The 18928-nt window shown below is 42.5% G+C and overlaps 1 protein-coding gene across 3 annotated transcripts in view; it reads left to right on the top strand.

The window, feature by feature from the left end:
• The window catches only part of LOC125005883 (myocyte-specific enhancer factor 2A-like), a 43307-nt gene that overhangs the window by 10144 nt on the left and 14235 nt on the right, over positions 1–18928 (top strand). For 2 of the 3 annotated variants that reach the window (XM_047581527.1, XM_047581525.1), the window contains exons 3-4: positions 10062–10250; positions 13980–14183. In XM_047581527.1, the coding sequence (XP_047437483.1) occupies positions 10197–10250; positions 13980–14183 (258 nt within the window). In that variant the 5' untranslated portion in view covers positions 10062–10196. Of the gene's footprint in view, positions 1–9187; positions 9332–10061; positions 10251–13979; positions 14184–18928 lie in introns of those variants that run through there. The other variant, XM_047581526.1, reaches the window with a different exon arrangement.

The following is an 18928-nucleotide window of genomic DNA, read 5'->3' as shown; positions in this document are numbered from 1 at the left end:
ATCGCTTCACAACATTAAAAGGAAGTTATTACTTTGCTGAAAGCACAGAATTTCAATAAGAGCAGGCGCCAACAACAAAAATGTTAAAGAATTCATTATAATATAATTTAGCAGATCAAAAGATTGGGCCGAGGCTACAGATGCTTCTTACTTAATGTGGAGTAATGTGGCTCTGAGAGTTCATCTGGAGTAGTGGAAATCACGTAAATGCGTGCGGTGTTGCGTTTGCACGGTGTGACTGTAGAGTGCCTTACATTCACGTTCCTTTGATATTATGCTACACATCTATCAGCTTCAAGCAACTGCTGTCAAGTCGTGGTGGTGGTGGAGGGGGGGGCATAGGAGACCATGCAGGGGGTGGAAAAATGTGGAAATCTGAAAGAATCTGTTTCATGTTGAAACAGAAAACAAACAAATAGGTATGCACCGACACCACTTCTTGTTAGTCCCAGTACAAATATATCTGGATGCTCTCCGATGTTGAGAACCAATACCAACACCACACTTGGCTTGAGTGTTTGAGAAGACTAAACCTTCCCCTGAAAAGTGAGGGCCAGGTTGTTTTTAAATGGAAACAACCTTCTCTGACACTGAGCCAAACTGCTTTTCACTTTTAACACCACTCAGTCCGATATTATCTCCAACTGACAGCGGCTGTTCATTGAGACGAGCTAACATTATGTTTCCATGGTTGTATTGGGCGTGGTAGTATTGGAGCTACAAGTACAAGCTTATGAGAGCAATACTGGATTGACACGTTATCCATATAAACATGAGCAAACACAAGGAAAAGAATAATTAAGTCGACAGTTTTGTTGGAAAGTGTCCCCACAGTATTTCATAGTTTTCTGTTACTGATGGCGTAGATTAATGTAAATGATGTGACGGCCCCCGTAGGTTCATTTACTGTTTTCCCACTTATTTCGGCTGTTTCCATGTAATTTGACATCCAGTCAGTTTTGCGTGCCAGTCACAGGCACAAATCCAAGCTGTTGTGAATTCAAATTAGAGGTGGAAAACACTTTGCATATTCAAATCAATTTGTTTATTTCTGTTCAAAAACTCATATTCACTGATAATGATGTTTGTCTCTTTGTTTTGCGTAAGCAAAGTGGTTGCAGAACCATTCAAAGGCATTTCAGTGAGCGCAGCAATAAGTGACCGTTTCTTTTCGTTTGACCATGCGTCACAACTTCCAGCGCTGCAGACAGTTAGCTAGTTGATTTGTGTACAACGCACAGAGCTGATTCAAACCGTCCAGAGGCTGTGGAATGCAATTCATTGTAACAAAAAAAAAAAAAAAAACTCAACTGAGACTACACGATGTACAACAAGCTGAAAGATTCCATTTAACCTCCTGAGACCCTGCGTCCTCATATGGGGACGTTAGGTTTGAGGTTTGTGGCAGCTCATTCTGCCCTATCAGTCTATCCTCATAACTAGATACTTGTTCAGCTGATGCATTCTACAGCCAGTCACATAACAAAAGTGGACAAGGTTCAAAACCTCATAAAATTTTACAGTTGAAACTTGTTGTTTTATAACTGAACTTTTCTAGTTTAATATGACGAGTAGCAAATTCTATCAATAGTAACAAGCTATAACTTTGCTAATTCTCAGTTGAAGATATTGGGACTTAACTGTTTACAATTCTGCTTTTGCACAGCCATGTTCAGACACGTAAATGAACAGTTTTATACTTTGCTACACATTGGCGACTTTTTATTATAATATTGAGTGAAATAATCCCCATGTCCACACGTGAGGACATAATTTTTTCCAAAAACGGTTTGCTGTTCAAAGACGATGCTTAGTTTTTCTGGTTGTTAGGTCCTATCAATCACGAATAAGGAGAAATTGAGAAATTGAAATGCGCAGCAAAGAAAAACCCAGGAGATTAAAAACAGGCACTTAACCAGTACATTGCCACTAAAGTTCAGGATCACCAGCCGACAGCTTTGCAAGGAAACATGACAATGGCAGACGGCAAAAAAAAAAAAAAACAACAAAAAATATATTGTGTCCGGATTGAACATTAAGTTTGAGAACAATTACTGTTTTTTATTTATTTATTTATTTATTTTATAAAGGAACAGAGGGTATGGGAAGCACAGCCATAGTTTACGGGGCAGCTTGTGTTTCAATCTCTTGTAGGCATGACATCAGTGTCTCTGTGTTGAGACAGGAAAATCTTAGCCCACTGCCATAAAACCAACACAATAATGAAATGACATCACAGTGGGCCAGTAATTAAATGAGCAGACTGCTGTCTTGGAGTTTTTACTAGGCTGGGAGATTGTGAATAACCCGCAGGAGAATAGGGTGTCAGTAAATGCAGCCCTGAAGCTGAACGGCCTTCTGAGTGTGAAATTCACAAATTTATTATCATGTTTTTCCATTATCTTGTCATCATGGTATGACAGACTTCACTCTTTTCTTAACTTTATGGCGAGTCGTACTTAACGGAGCTTCGCGGCGTGTTAGTTCGCTGAAAAGGCCGGGGGAGTGTGGTGGTGTGGCAGATGACAGTTTAAGCCGTCTAATCTGGCCTGGCTTTAAATGGCCCGGGCTGCTGCCACTGCTGCTGCTGCTGCTGCTGGAAGGAGGCGACTTTAATTATTACATTTCAGGCAAAAACTCATTAGCTTTGTGACCTGCAAAACAGCGGAGGCCTGCGTCAATACTCGGGCTGCCTGTACGCAGAGGCTAGCTCGTCTGACTGTTGGTGATGAATTAATCACATTGCGTGCTCCTGCCATGTCCGGCAGCAGACAACGGGCATCGCTTTAGCTCCCTCGCTCCTGACTTGACATGAAAGACATGCTCCTGTCTCAGTCAGCCACAGGAAAGGGTGAAGTGGAACATTTTAAGACAGTTTACTGGGTGTCAGGTTTTGTCATTGGATTTACAAGGAGACTCGCTCGCAGCTGTTGTGGCTTGCTGTGACGTATTTGTGTGCTTATTCAGAAATTAAGCGTTGTGCCAGAACGTCATTAGCATAAGAAAATGCTAATTTCATTCCCGCTCCTTTCAAGTAGCTGCAGCTCCATTATGTTTTAACATAACTTGTGACTGGCTTTACTTACATCAAAGAGCGCTCTTTCACAACTGGGCATGTGAGGAGGGTCGTAATATAAACAGGGAAGTGTTAAACACTTCAGCCAGTAAACAAGCCTGATCTCACTCCTCATCCCTCGGGGAACGGATCGACCACAGAGCCGGGCTGTTTACCATAGACAAGTTCCCCCAAGAACTTTTATAAAAAAAATAAAAAAACTCCATTTATCAGAACTTCAAAGAACGTCCAGGCCTGCCGAGGGAGGAGAAGCATCCTCTATCGGTCCGCCTCATTACGCCTTGAGCTAAAGAGCTTCCCTCTCCCTGCTGATGGACGCCATGCAAATAAGGTGCTCGAGAGACGAAGGATGACACCGAGCAGAACGGGAACCAGGGGAGAGCAAGGAGAAAGCTGCAGGGAAAGTAGAGATGTGAATACTTTGAGGAATGTAATCTCTGTCATCAGTTCCCAACACGTTAGCATAAAGTAATGGAACAGAAACTCTTTCATGTTCCAGCAAACAGCCACGAATCTCACCATGCTCCGAGAGCCAGAATCAGCTTCATAATAATGAACTAGAACAAAATGACGTTCACTCTTGCACATATCGGATAACACTGGTTTCTTTATTCTATTAGTTGCAGGAGGGTGTGTGTGTGTGTGAGAGGAGGTTACCTAGCGGTGCATGCTGGGAAGCAACAGCTTGAAGCCTCATTGATTCACTGTTGGAGTGAACGGAGCAGAGGTCATGGTGGGGTCAACACAATTAGAGATGGGCCCATGGTCTTTAATGAGGAGAGGCGATGAAAGGATTGCCAATTACTCTGTGCTGCTTTATACTGAAAACAACCTGGTGCTGTTAAGACCCGTCGTGATTAACCTTCAACAGCTCCAACTTTGTTTATCCGAGGAGCCATTAAATGGGAGCTATTAATTAGTGCTCACAATGTTTGAATGGTTTTTTAGAATTTTTACACGTTCAGAGTCGACCCCCTTTTTATTGGGGATTATTGGGGTTTATTGGGGTCAGCATATGCCAGTGTCAGAAGGGACCCATTATGTTCTTGTGCAGACTGGACGCTGAGCGATAAAATACAACTTTCGTGTTTAAACCATAGGTGTTCAACAGGGGGTCCACGACCCCTAGGGGGTCTGCTGGTGTGCTGTATTGGGGTCGCAAAATCTTTGGTTGATTAGACATATTTCATATCTTTTTTTGAATGATAAATTGAGGTTATATTTCAGTCAGCACTTCACTCATTCAGCGATACAGGAGCTGTCTCAACATCGCGCACTAGACCTGTCAATCTAAGTCTTCTGTACACAGTAGGCCCCCGCCCCTGTCGCTGCTGATCCAATCACGAGGCTGCATATTACACGGTGACTCTGTCCCCAAGTAAAATCCTAGACACATGCTACAGAAGAGAAGCTAACAGTGCAGCTCGCTCCCATTATGTTCACTGTCCCTGCTACATTTATCTGTGTTTAAAGGTAAAGCTATGCATGTTTATGGCAGTTGCACGGTCACTTTACTGCTGCATGTTTGGAATTTGAACCTGTACATTATTTGAATAGCTTAGCATTGAATGCAAAATGATGATAACAATAATGTATATTTATGAATAGCACTAGGCCGAGCTTAATGTAGAACACATATAGTAGGTAGGGGGTCCTTACTTAATCTCTCCATTAGTTTGGGGGTCCTTGGCCTGAAAAACATTGAAGACCCCTGATTTAAACTCTACGACGTGCAAATAGGTGCAGCTGGGCCACGCTGAGGTGTGCCATATCAGTTGGACAAATGCTCTACAGATAGGGTTGCCACGGCACCAGTCAGCGAGAGGAAAGCATTTTGTTTTTGTTCACTTCTGCTAAAAAGTCATAGCGATCAGTTCCACAAAACTCGAACTGCACTTCGCCAACACTTCTCTCAGACGTGAAAACGCGACACATCTGCTTTAGTCTTCTTCTTCTTTATTCAGGGCAGTGAGCAAACAAGTACACATTCCTCCATTAAACTAATTAAATGTTTATTTGCTACTGTGACCATAGAAATCCTGGCGTCTTGTTGCTTTAACTAGTCCTTGTGGACTGACACGGTGTTCACACTGACAGGTTTGAACACATACCTAGAGGTTGTTCTTCAGTTTAGAACAAATGGAAACAATGCTCACCATCTAAAATGCTTTATCTTGGCTGAATCAATATAAAATCCCCATGGTAATAAGCTGTGGTTTTACTGGGTTGTTCCGTAGGTGGATTCGTACCTCCACGTCTCTTTATCTTATCACGTTGCCTCTGCATTGCTCCATGTTGTCTATTTATAACAAATGTTGGTCTCGGCTGAAGAACTTATAGGTTATTTGCGGCTGAAACGCAACATTGTGACCTTTGGGAACTTCTGCTCTCTGCGTAAGTTAGTTCAAATGCAGTAAAACATTACCGCTCATCTAAATGAGAAAAAATGTTGGTGGTGGTGCATGTGTGGGTTGCAGTGGTTGCTCCCTCTGCGCCAGACAGACAGATCATGAAACAGGAAGTACTTTAGTCAACAGATCTGACAGGAAATTGGCAACGTGGAGGCGTTTTACTCAGTATGTCGTCACCATGTCATACTTAAATACTCATTTTCTTACCTGATTAGAGACGTGCGGTAAATGTTGTCAGAAGCAGAGCTGCCTGGTGTCTGTGATGATGATCACAAAATGTTACTGAGTGACTGGGATGCTGTTAGTTCTGTTAGTTTGCCAGTGTTTTGTTAAAATTGGTTTTGTTTCAGTTATTCCTAGAAAGTTTCGGTGAACTTGTGCACTTCACTTTTCATGAGAACTGTCCGTACACTCATGCGTCACAATCTTCCACTGTCGGCGGCTGGTCAGATCGCGGAGCTTTTTAAGGAATCCTCACTTAATCTGTTAATGTGATATAAAACAGGGATTCATTTTTAAAGGAGGATTATCAAGTACTAAGTTTGATACCATTCTCACAATGTGAGTCTACAACCATGAACTGGTTATCTTAGATTAGCAGAAAGACTAGAATGTAAGGGGTGGGGTTTAGTGGTGTATTTAAAATTAACTTACAAACCTTATAACTTGTTCGTTTCATATAAGTGTAGCAGCATCCATTTGTGGTTTTACAAGAATTTCCGTGCTGTTTTTTTTTCTTTCTTTTTTTCTTGGTTGGACACGTATTGGATTCTCTTTTTACTGTCTGGCTTTACCACAGTGATGACAAGATGGTTGTGGTTATCTTTGAAAAGGGCCAGTTAACCCTTTGTGTTCCTGTTTTTATCTTAGATTAAGCTACAACTCCAGCAGAATGCCTGTGTAGGGTTTCAGCTCGGTTCAGATTTATTGATGCATCGAGGGAGATTCATTTTGCAGCAGAGATCAGAGACGGAGAGGAGAAGGACAACATCAATAGAACACGATAAAATCACAATAAAAATAATAAAATGCATAAGGTGCATAATATTAAGAAATGAGAAGTAAAAACAGTGTATAAAATAAGTTCGAATAAGGGCATGCAGAGTGCAGACAAACCTATCCCAGAGACTTAAGCCTATCTATGGCGACAGGGATGAAAGAGACCCTGGCGCGCCGCGTCCTTGTTTTTGGCATCCTGAAGCAACGGCCAGATGGGAGGAGGTCAAACCCCTTAAAAAGTGTGCGGTTAGGACTGTCAATAATGAGTTCAGCCTTGTTCCTTTTATTAATTTCACGCTAGCAAATGTAAAAAGAAGTCAAGTTTGTGTTTGAGATCATTTCACAGACCCTGACTGCTTGTGTGCGACATCCCTCTGTCCAGTTGCACTATTAGAAGTAGACCTTCTGTTGTGTGGTCATGTGCTCCGAGCCCTTAGGCTCCATTTACCAAAGCGGCAATAAAAGAGATTCTGCTATCGTAGCGCCGTAACGGATACACAATCCCGCGCAGTCCAACCTTGGAAAAGTGCGTTTCATACCCTCACAAAGCGCGGTCACGCTTCGCGAAGATCCACAGGAATTGGATTTCATGGGTGAGATAAAGAGGAGGGTCTTTGGCTGCGAGGTTCGCTCCAGGGCTTAGCACGTCTTGTTAAGGATACATCGGGAGGAGGGGGTGTATTTTAAAGTTAAAGAGAGGTGTTGAAAAGGTCAGCGCAAGTATAATTTAGAAAATTAGGGTTGATTCACTGATGTTTGATCTGTGCCGGGAGGAATTTAAGTATATAAAAAAACCTGAAAAGACATATTAGATAAGTATGTATTAGTCGGGCACTGCTGTATGAAGCACGGTTTTTAATTGGGCCGCTCATTGTATTGGATTAGATGTGACTTTTCTTTTGGCTGTAATAATATTCTTGTTATTTCTGTGAGAAATGGGACCTTGAATCCTGAATGCCAAGAAAACACAAATTTACCAAATGTTTGTGGCCGTATTTCTCTCTCCGTGCGACAGTAAATCCATGCTACAGTCTGTGCAGCAACGGTGGAGACTGCTCGACATCTCTCGTGCATGTGCTTCCCAGACAACTTGTCCTGATCAATGCAGATGTAATATGTTACTCTATCTGGCCGACATGAAAATCAATAGGGCCCACAGGGATGAGCCAACAGGCTGCAGCAACCAGCACTCCTCACGTGCCCCCGGCCTCTGTCTACGACTGGGGTGTAGTAAAGTAAAAGTAAAATAAAATAAACGTTCACACACTAAAATAAAGTTCATTCTTTTTTCTATATGAGTATGGAAAAGTTATGTTCGACAAAAAAGATTAGCACATTTGAAAGTAACGATTCTAACTTTCGTATTTTTGACTAAGCGTGAATGTGAAAACTCATTTGTGGTACATATTGACAGGGCTAATGTTTTAATGTGACCAGCTTGCACAACTGCAGTTTTATTAAATTCACTCTGACAAATTGGCAGCCAGGTTCAAGAGTAATCGTTGAATTGATTTTCTAGAAAACATTTCATTTCAGTTATGACAAGACAAAGCGGTGTATTCATGAAATGAGCTCTGGCAATAAGGTGGAACTGCATAATCTCCTACAGAATAAAGCATAGAGATCAGTTTTTTTTTTTTTTTCTTACGTAAGCCACAATCATTGCATTGCATTTCATTAAAGTGACTTCACTAAATGTTAAAACGTAATGCCAAACAAGAAACGGTTCAGCTGGGAGATTAAAGATCTCACCATCTAAAGGTTAAATGTCTTTTACTGAGCCGTACTAGCTATAATATTTCATGGTGGCGTCAGTCCCATTTGTAACTTTCTGATCCTGGAAACCAAAACTCCAAGTGTTCATCGATCAAATTAAAACTCTAAAGTCAGTAATTATTACAAACCTAGAAAGGACCTGTTTCATGGACTGTCCTATGAGACCCACAGGGTGCTATAGAGTGAGTTTACACGTCACAAGAATTTAGCTGATTCAGATTCAGAAATATAACACAAATTAAACAGAATCGTCCCTCAAAAACACAGGTTGAAACCAAGACCCGCACAAACTGTTTGTGTAGTGGGAAAAGGATTTTTTTTTTTATCTTCCCTTTTAAAAAATTTGTGTCTTCCCATCAAATCATCCAGATTGTAAAACGGATAAATCCCAACAGTGACCTTTAAATCCCAAATATGCAAGGAGTCTTTGTCTGTTCCACTGTGTACTCAGAACTGATTTGTTGGGGTCAGCAGGGGTTGTGATTACATATAATTTAGCTTCAAATGACCAAGAACAAATAGAATGTAGGCTCCTAAATAATCACTTAAATGGAACGAAAACCAGAACATCCCGAGGAAGGCATCGGGAATATGGCAACTGCGGTAGATGCAATTGAAATTGACATTGGATTTATTTAGGTTCATGTTCAATATCCTCGGTTGTTTGTGGCGTTTAAGTCACTGCCACTCAATTGTATTATCTTTTAGAAGATATAGGCATTATTTAAATCAGCGAACGGCTCCAATTAATTTCCCTTGGAGATGGACAAATGCATTTGTTCCATCTCACAACCTTGTGAACTGGGTCGGCAGCGGGGGTTTCGGTGGCCCCGGCTCTGGGTTCCTCATGCTGCAATAATCCAGGGTGGGTTAGGATAAAGCCTGGCTTCGTCTCACTCTCTGCCTCCTCCCAGATCAGATGAGATTAGGGAAGAGCTAAGGAGCTCTGGGGGAAGGCAGGGCTCAGAAAAAGGCTAAAGAGAGGAGGGACGCTGCAAACGCAGGTGGACACACAGGGAAGCGGAGGCTGGTGCAGATGAGGGAGAGTTCATGGAGCCAGCGGTAGAAGGTTTGTGATGAAGCAGACGCGCCGTTTATTTCCACTCACTGCTTTGCATTCATCAGCCTGGGCTCCTGTGTTTTATTTTTGTGCATTTAACGTGAATCTGATGATCACAGGCTCGGTTTGAAAGAAGAAGCTGGAAAGACTTTGAAATGCAAATGTAATCTCAAGTGTAGTTCTTGGCTCGGACGTTCCTTCCAACCAGCAACATCTGGCAGTGAGTGGGAAGCCGGTGAAGGTTTGCGCCCTTGGTACTGGACTACGGAGTCCTGCTTCTCCTTGGTTTGTGAACGCTTGTGGTCTCTGTGTCCACGGTGCGGTTGAGCTCCTTGCTGTCAGCAGAAAAAGAGGCAGCGTGTTACTGTAACTGAACGCTGAGGAGAAAAGACTCTTTGCAAGAGTGACTCATTAATCCCAAAGGAGCTGACACATGTAACAACGTGCTATTTGAAATAGTTAAGAAAAGCGATGTTTGTGTCCCCGACAACATGTTGTGTTTACCGTTAGTCATTATCTTCATGCACTGAAGTGAGTTCCTGATATTAGCTTCAGCCTGTAGATAATCCTGACCGCGGAGGGGTCCGTGTCTCTCTGTTTAGCGATGCTCATTTTAACTTGCACTACATAATTCATGCAGGCATTTGAATCTGTCAGCGGCGCAAAAACAGAGTATGTCACTGTGCGTGCTGTGACAGCTGAATGACATTCAGATTCTGTCTGCCTCTCTGCCTTTCAGCAAGCCATGCCAAGCTGATGCTGGAGTAACGGTCACTCACAGCGGGACTATGTGTTAAGGACTGTCCGTTGAACTCTTAACTACGTGGAACCCACTGATACTCTTCTCCAGCCGTTAGTGGACGTCGCCTTGGCAATGGGGAGGAAGAAGATTCAGATCACCCGGATAGTGGACGAGAGGAACCGGCAGGTTAGTGTCTTCTACTTCTTCTTTTTCCCTTTTCTTCTTCTTGCCCGTTGTGATTGTACGATTATGTGTCGTTTTGTGTTTTTTTCCCTGTACAAATAACAGCGTATAAGGACCGTATGTGCACAAGGTGTTGGCCGCACTTTAGAAATTCCTAACTAGTACTTGCAAATACTGCGCATTTTTGCTTTAAGAAAACACAGCTGCAGTTTTGGGGATTGTTTGTTCGTGTTTAGTTTTCAAGATATCCAGTGAGTTGATGTCATCCCTGGATCCTGGTAAACACGCTCTCACAGCGTGCATTTATTCTAGCATCCCACTGGCTGGAACCGATACAGTCCTGCAGAGAGGCAAACTAGCATTTGCATGTGCGAGTGGTGTTGACGGGGTTCACGAACGCAGTTTACACCTCGCCCAAAAAAAACTTCAGGTTCCGATCTAAAGAGCTCCCTAAAGGTTCCTCCGAGCCTTTTTTTTTTTGCTTTTGAGAGTGCAGCGGTCACAGCCAGTGGCGAGGGCAGTAATTTGGGGTTAGCTGGGTTCGGACAGCACCCTATCATTAGCAGGGTGGGTCAGTGCAAGGGACACACAGTGGCCTTCTTTCCTCACGTCTCCTTACGCAGCCACACTGTTGCCCACTGGAATCCCTCTCTGTCTGTCTCCTCTATATATATCACCCCCAACAGCACAACAAATACCAGCCTGTCTGGAAAGAAGGCGCAAGCTCTGGAAATAGGGATGTGGCTGGAAAATAAATATCTAGGATGATGTTTATATTTGATGTTTGGTTGTCTTGGCCAAGCATTTTTTTTTTATATAGATAGACACTGCTTTAGTTGTCTTGTGTCCTCTATCACTGCCGTATATTTAGGTGCTCGTACTCTATTTTAGGAAGTTGGCTTGTGTCTTTATTTTATCTGTCAAGCACATCAAGAGTTTTTAGCAGTTGTTTTTTTTTTTATAACACGTTGTGAAGAATGTGGCGGTCGCATTACTATAGTGGAAAGATGCACCGCCTATCAGGAGCCGCACACAGTCTAAAAGAGGAACAGTGTGGACGTTTGTCATTTTCTTTTCACAGAAACGTATTTGCAAATCATGCTCAAAGAATAGCGAGTATAATTTCATTTCATACTTCAGTAAAGGACGTAATATTAAAACACCTGAAACAAAAGGCAGGCAGTGAATCATGGTTGACAGTTGTGGCGTTCATTTAGCCATTATTAAATCTCGTTATCGTAATGAGCATATAAGAGTTGCTACTGACCCAAATGTTTCGGCAATCTGTTCAAATGTTCTTGATTGAACTTGAACCTGGTTGCATCTGATTGCATTTAACTGGAGCGGTGATGAGCTTGGCTGAGTGCCCTACAGTGTGTGAGCTTTTCTTTACTTTTTCCATGAACTTGGTTGAGGCCTTCCCCGCCCCTCACACATTTAGAAACTAAATTAATGATGAGCTTCCCACCCGCTACGTACTCATGCAGAGCATGTAGGTGTCCAAGGGATCTGTCTGTACTACAAATTGAAAAGGCCTCAGTGCTGCCAGTGCACTGTACGTAACGGTTTTCTGAGTGAAAACATTCGAGGAAGCTGAAAGTGGGAAGCAGCTATAAGTCACCAGGCTGCACATGTTTAACTCAACATACTGTCTGGTTTTGACTTGTAGGCGGTGTTTAAGAACCAACACACTGTCCAGCAAAAACTGTTAATGTGATGAGGAAATCGGCCTTGTTTTAAAGTTGTAATGCTTAAGATTTCCACGACAGCAAGTTCAGTTTAATATTAAAAACCCTCTTTAGTTTGAATAGCCTTTATCTAGATCTTCAACAGGGGGGTCGCAAAACCTTCGATTGACTATACATTTTATGTATATATTTTTAATATCCCCCCACAAATTTAAATTTCTTTAAATACACGTTAATATATTTTAGTAAAGGGATGAAAGGAGGCAGAAGACGTTATCTGTATGTTTATGTCAGTTATGCCAGGTATGTTTACCGTAATATTTTGATGCAAAGTGCTAATAATAATAATAACGTATATTTATACGGCTGAGTTTAATATAGAACACATATAGTAGTTAGGGAGTCCCTACTTAATGTCTCATCAGTTTAGGGGTCCTTGGTCTGAAAAACATTGACGTCCCCTGATCTAGAAGCCTTACTAGACATGCTGTTTTTTTTTATAACTATAACTATAAAACTGCCCATAGTCTCTCTGAAATCCAATGGGGGAAACACTGTGTCTCCCACTTTGACCCTAGGACCTCCAGCCTCTAACGTGGTCATAACGTAATGTTCTCGTCCGGCCTGCTTGGATCTTACACCCCACTGGATTGTCTCTCCTGGCGTGGTAGACCCGGGCCTCTATTAATATTAGTCCCTGTTCATGCGCTGCCAAACACTAGGCACTACAGCGTAATAACATATACTCAATTTCTCACTTCTCACTCTTCTCATTATCACTTGTCACAGCTGTGATGCTGGGAGCGAGTTCCTCTAACTAGCAGCTCCCCCGTCAAAGCGTCCTGGCAGTCAGCAGTAGAAGCGTAGTAAAAACTACGCACTGTAAATGACAAAGTGTCGTCATATTCACCTGATCCTCAGCGTTGATGGAAAATGCTTAGGTGTGTGAGATTCTAAGTCCGCTTCTAGATAACTCATGGTGACGGAAGGAAGACAAACCCAGATGAATGCAGATGACTCACCGCAGGGAGTGAGCTACGCACCCAAAAAAAAAAGGATGAGGGAGTGTGATCCATGAGTGACCCGTGGGCTGAGTGGGATGTAAACAGCCCTTTCTAAACAATGCATTTAGCTTATTGTTTAGAGGACCGTGGTTTTGTCAGGGGTGACTCTTACCGTTTAAGATGCCTCAGTTGCATTTCTTTTGTGAAAGGTTCACTTTGAGGTGCACAAACCCCTCCCTTTACTGGTTAGCACCTTGGTCGCAGTCATTAAGGGAGGGGAAACATTACTCAGTGGCCCTCCCCACCCACATTTCCCATCCACTCAGTAATATTCCAGAAGGAGTAGATTTTCATGTTATTGCCACCCTCTTCTACTCTCACAGTGAGACCCCCCCACCCCCCTCGCCTCACCCTCTCTCCTTCCTGTGTGACATATTTTGATTCTGCTCTCTTAGAGCTCACTGTGTGTCAGTAGCCCGTCACGCCGCTGTGCTTACTGGCTCTTTATCAGTTGTTTTGATAAGAGCAGCTAAATGAAAGGAAATATTTATGATGCAAATGTGTGTCCTTATTACTGTTATTGCACCACGCAGCATGCCGACACTATTAAACATTACCAGCTCTACTACTTTTAGTTTATTTTTTGTTTTCGGAGGCATGGATAATAAATAAAAAATGGCACTGTTGTGTAATCAGGTGTTATGAGTTTCGTTCTGCCTCATTTCCTTTTTGCGAAATATGTGTCCTGCAAATATTAAGTTGTGAGATCATTTTCACCTTTCTTTACTATTTCCTCTTCACGTACAATGCTTCAGCCATATTATTGTACTGTACATCTTACTTGTATAAATAATGAATGTCTTCGTTTCAAATACTATCTCAGCATATTTGGGTAATAGAATGTAAAAAGAAAAATTATAAGAACACGCAACTTAGAATTAAGTCTAGAGTTTAGAAATGTAAACTATTGTTTGTTGGATGGTCACAGTTATCGTATCCGTGGTTGCGGCTGATCTGATTTCCGATTTCGTCTTCTCCAGGTGACTTTCATGAAGAGGAAGTTTGGCCTGATGAAGAAGGCCTATGAGCTGAGCGTTCTGTGTGACTGTGAAATCGCCCTCATCATCTTCAACGGCTCCAACAAACTGTTTCAGTACGCCAGCACCGACATGGACAAAGTCCTGCTGAAGTACACCGAGTACAACGAGCCCCACGAGAGCAGGACCAACTCTGACATTGTGGAGGTGAGTGCCAGAAAACCTGTTTTTGGTTTTGGTCTGACCGGTACCTGCATAGTATCATAGTGTCAAACAGGACGGCCTTTTTGTAGAGAGCCCTTTTTGTGGTTCATTCACCTGTTGTGAGTGCAATATGCAAATATGCAGCGCATGCAGCACCTTATTTTGCATTAACACTCATGAGATGGTAGAAAAGATAATATTTTATTGTTTTTGTCACTTGATATCACAGAAGAGCATTCAGGCACGAGGAAACAGTTTTTTGATGACCAGGCACTTTAGGTCCATTCATTTTCTGTAACCGATCGTCCTCTGGAGGGTTGTGGGTGGGAGGTGCTGTCATTGTGTGACAAGCAGGGCATATCCTGGACAGGTCCCCAGTCCATCAGAGAGACAAACAGCCATTCACACTCACACCTACAGTCAATTTAGAACCACCAGTCAACCTAACGAGCATGTCTTTGGACGGTGGGAGGACCCGGAGAGAACCCACACAGACACAGACAGAACAAAGTCTACGCGGAAAGACCCCAGTCGGAAGATGGAATCAAAACCAGAACCATTCGTGCCAACTACCACACCACTGTGCCACCGACTAGTTGTGTTTTAGAACGATGAATTATTAGAAAACAAAGACAAGTACACAAGGAAGGAAGGAAGGAAGGAAGGAAATTTTTTAGTGGGGGAGTATTCAAAATGAATTACACACGGCCAATCAACACTTTATGTGGTAATGGACAGAGGAGCAGCAGCCTTATAGTCATATGGTCCAAAAAGCAGGCACAGAAAACAGACAAGTGAGTTCTTGGCTACACTTGCCGTTAGCCAGTCCTTTTTTTCAAACCAAGAAACACAAAACTTACAGTTTTGTGGTTTGTCCCTTTGAGTTATTTGAACATCGTTTGGCTGATGTGATCCCACTTTTCCACAGACATTGAGGAAAATGGATTAGAAATGAAATAATCCACCTCGTTCATGCTAACGCCGCAATATAGCTAAAGTTCTTCTCCCTCCTCCCACTCTGGCACCAGCAGCATTTTAACTAATGACCAGCCTATTTAGAGATACTCTGTGTTTTTTTTTTTTTTTTGACCTTTTGGTACTGTTTCTACCATTGGTTTTGCCAAAACTTAAAACAAACAGTTGTAAATTATTTAGAAAAAAGAAATTTCTCATCCCATCTACACCAGCCGTCCCCCCTGGTTGTAGCACTATCCAGTTGAGGTTGTTTCCTCAGCTGAAACACGACCCAGTTTGTTCATTTGGTGGGAGCTCCCAATAACAATGAATTTATTAGCACAGTTTGACTGAAATATTGGTTCCAGATGGAGCTTTTTGTTATCTCTTCCTTTTGTGGCTATTTTATAGTTTATTTAATAGTTGAGATGAATTAACTGTTCACCCCTAAGTTTTACCTTCACAAATATAACAATGTAGCACGTTTGTTGTTGTAGTGTATTTCATTGCATTTCACATGTTTCACAAAAGCGTCCAAGAGTATTTATTACAGCATTTATTGATATGACCCTGAGATATCATGGTTAAACCCCTTATCTCCACTGGCCCTATGGATCTTTAATGGTGTTTTCTAGACTAGCATTGCTGGAAAAAATAAGTGAAAAGAAGTTTTAGTAAATGGTTAATGTTAATGTCTAGATATTTTTTAGGTTATTAATGGTTGGGAACATAAGAGTTTGGGTCTCATGAATTATTTAGTTAGAAATAGCTAAACCATCTTGTAGCATCTATAGTTTGCCCAAATCTGTAAGACTGTTCATGAAACTTTTAACACACACCTGCCGCAACTGGCCGTCTGGAGACATAGATGTTTTCAGCGTTAAGACCCAGTCGCCTACTCTCTCCGTGGGCTGCTGCAGCGTCATCCGTGTGGCGGTGGATGTCATTGTTGTGTCAGGGTCCCTGAGCAGCGCTGTCCTGTCTCTCACAGCACGTACTCATTTCCACTGCAGTTTAAAATGAATGGTCATCGTGACTCACGTTCTGACTGTTTATGTAAGCTCCTAATGTGTGTTTGGTTTCCTTAGAGCCAAACTCTCTGCTTTCATTCTCACACACACACACACACACACACACACGCAGCCGTGTTCTACCAAACGCTAACAGTTATTAGCAGTAAAGGAAGCTACACTTCCCAAACTGACTGTGTTTGTTTTCAAAATGCCTCTTTTCCTTTCCTGCAAAAGTGAGGGGCTTCACTGCTCTTGTTTATTTCAGGGGAGTCCAGCCATGTTTTCCTTAATCTGAGTCCTAGAAATGTTTAACCTTCCAAGTAAATCTCTCGTTGTTTCTCAAGGGGAATTACAGTTACAGGACTGAAAAGAAAAATAAAGCCTGAAGCCCATACAGGGTAAGGCATGAGCAGGAAAATAAATGCGAATCTGCAAATCCTCTAACCACCAGCTGCTGAATGCTGAACCTATCCTCCGTGTAAATTCAGTATGTAGACATAGTAGTGGCGCAGTAATTGTCAGTGTCAGTTTACATTGCCCATAAGGTTTTTGGAGAGTAAACCTGTGTCTATTCTTTTGTGATGAACCACAGTAGACACCTGTGAAAGCTCTGTAAGCCATTAGCCAGAATTAATTTGCCTGTTTCAGGTGTGTTTATTTGTTTATTCCCACTAATGTCACGCAGACAGACAAACTGGTTTAAACCAAATCCTGAAAAGTGAGAGGTAGCTGTTTTACTTATCGGTCAGTCAATTTGCAACATTTAAGCATGAATTTGATTATGTGTACAGTACACCAGACACCCCCCAAGTCAGGAACAAACGGCCGGAAAGCTTCTTTGGATTCATTGTCTGATGGAACAGGATTTTGTTGAAAAGTATCTCTTGCACATGGTACCTTAAAAGTTGCAGTAAAATATGGTTTATTGGTTGGCCAGTGAAACGTAATTTTATCCACATTTCAACAGTCTTGCATACAGCTGTGGTTTGCTAGTAGTTTTCAGGACAACAACATACACATTCTAGCCAGAGGAGACAGATGTTTTGTGTTTGAAATAAGCCATCTTGGTACATATAGAAACCCCTCTCTGGACAGGGTGCATGGGTTGTTAAAGTACCACTCTGCGTGCATAACAGGACACCAGCATGGTTAATCCAAACAATTTCACTTTAATGTTTCTAATATGAAACAGAACTCCCCACCAGTCTTTTAGAACAGAAGAAGGAGCTACATTGAGGAACTTCTACTAGTCCTTTTTACCAGTTTCTGCTAAGGGATGCTAACTAGCACTGATACCCTCTACACCAGTCAGGCATAATGTTGTGTAGGACTCCCTTGAGCCTCCAAAATACATGTGACTTATAAGAGAATGGACGTGGACACTTCTGAGGGTGTCCTGCAGTGTCTGGCAACACAATGTTGTTAGTGGGGGTCTTTGGGTCCTATGGGTTGAGGGGAGGGGTCCTCTGTGGATAAGGCTTGTTCTGGTGCATCCCACTGATACTTGCAGGATCTATTTAATTTGGAGACCAGGTCAACACCTTGTGCTGTTTTTCATGTTTTTTGAGTTCTTGTTTACAGGCTGCATCCCGCTGGGGATGGCTGCTGGGAGTGTCATTGCTGTGGGGTGGGGGTGTCTGGTCTGGTCTAGATACATGGTACTTGTCTACGAACACCAGGTCCACACATTTCCCGGCAGAGCGCTGAGCTGTCACAAGATGATTGATGGTTATTTACTTCCCCTGTCAGTGGTCATAATGTTGTGGCTGATTGGCGCGTACTTCTCTTTACGCTCAAGTTTCATTGTAATTCAACTGCTGTTTGCTGTCGTTTGACTCGTGGTTATGTAAGTAGCCCTGTAACTTTATCGCTCCGTGTATTACAACATGATTTTAATATGACACGTACTAGTTCTGCCTTCAGATGGAACTTGTGACCTCACTGTAACAACATGACAAATGGAGTACACAACTTGTGAAGTCAGATCTGATAGAAGATTTCCACTTCTGCAAGGCCGAGGTATCGAAGATGGTGCTTACCGTTGCTTAACAGTGTTGAAATGAAATATTATGAGCTATTTTCGTGCTTTTAACAGAGGTAGTGATGCTGTAAGTGGTTACCAACAATATATGACCATGGATGTACTCTATGGTGATTTATTGCGCAGTGATTGTCTTTTGAAGTATACCAGGCAGGTCTTCTCCATATTTCAGTCTGTAGTGGAGGTGGAAACCAGGAGTGATGCCTGCCAGCTAAAACAGTCCGCGCTGATCAGCTAATCTCACTGACAGATTACCTTTGTCATAATAATTGAGACAGGTTTGTGTCCAGCAGAATTGAGTTTCAACAACAACACGGCGGCCGTCCAAGGTATGCGGTGGAGTCATGTCAGCCCGCGGAGCTCAGACGTAAATGAAAGCCGTAACAGAAAGAAAAAGCTACACTACAATGAAACCCGACTCTGTGGCATAGAGCGCAGAGTGTTTGGTTTTTGGTTCTGTGTGATAAGAAGCTTCACTAAAATCAGTGCGTGTTCGCAGGCTTTTTAAAGTGTCTGAGCCGAGCTCTTCTCTGCCAGAGATGTGTCAGCTCACGTCTCAAGCGTCGTGCCTTCTCTATTCTTAGTCGAAAGGGCAAACGCCCAACTAGAAAAGACTCACTCCAAGAAACTAGGCCCTTACTTTATCTTTGATGCAGCCCCAACAGCAACAAGACGTCGTCCTCACATGTTAAGATTCTTAGCAGTGCAGCTCGTGCCTCATGGTGGCAGTGATCCAGATG

Source organism: Mugil cephalus, chromosome 3 (assembly GCF_022458985.1).
Source record: "Mugil cephalus isolate CIBA_MC_2020 chromosome 3, CIBA_Mcephalus_1.1, whole genome shotgun sequence".
In the NCBI taxonomy this organism is placed as follows: domain Eukaryota; kingdom Metazoa; phylum Chordata; class Actinopteri; order Mugiliformes; family Mugilidae; genus Mugil; species Mugil cephalus.
This window is presented reverse-complemented; position numbering and strand designations above follow the sequence as displayed.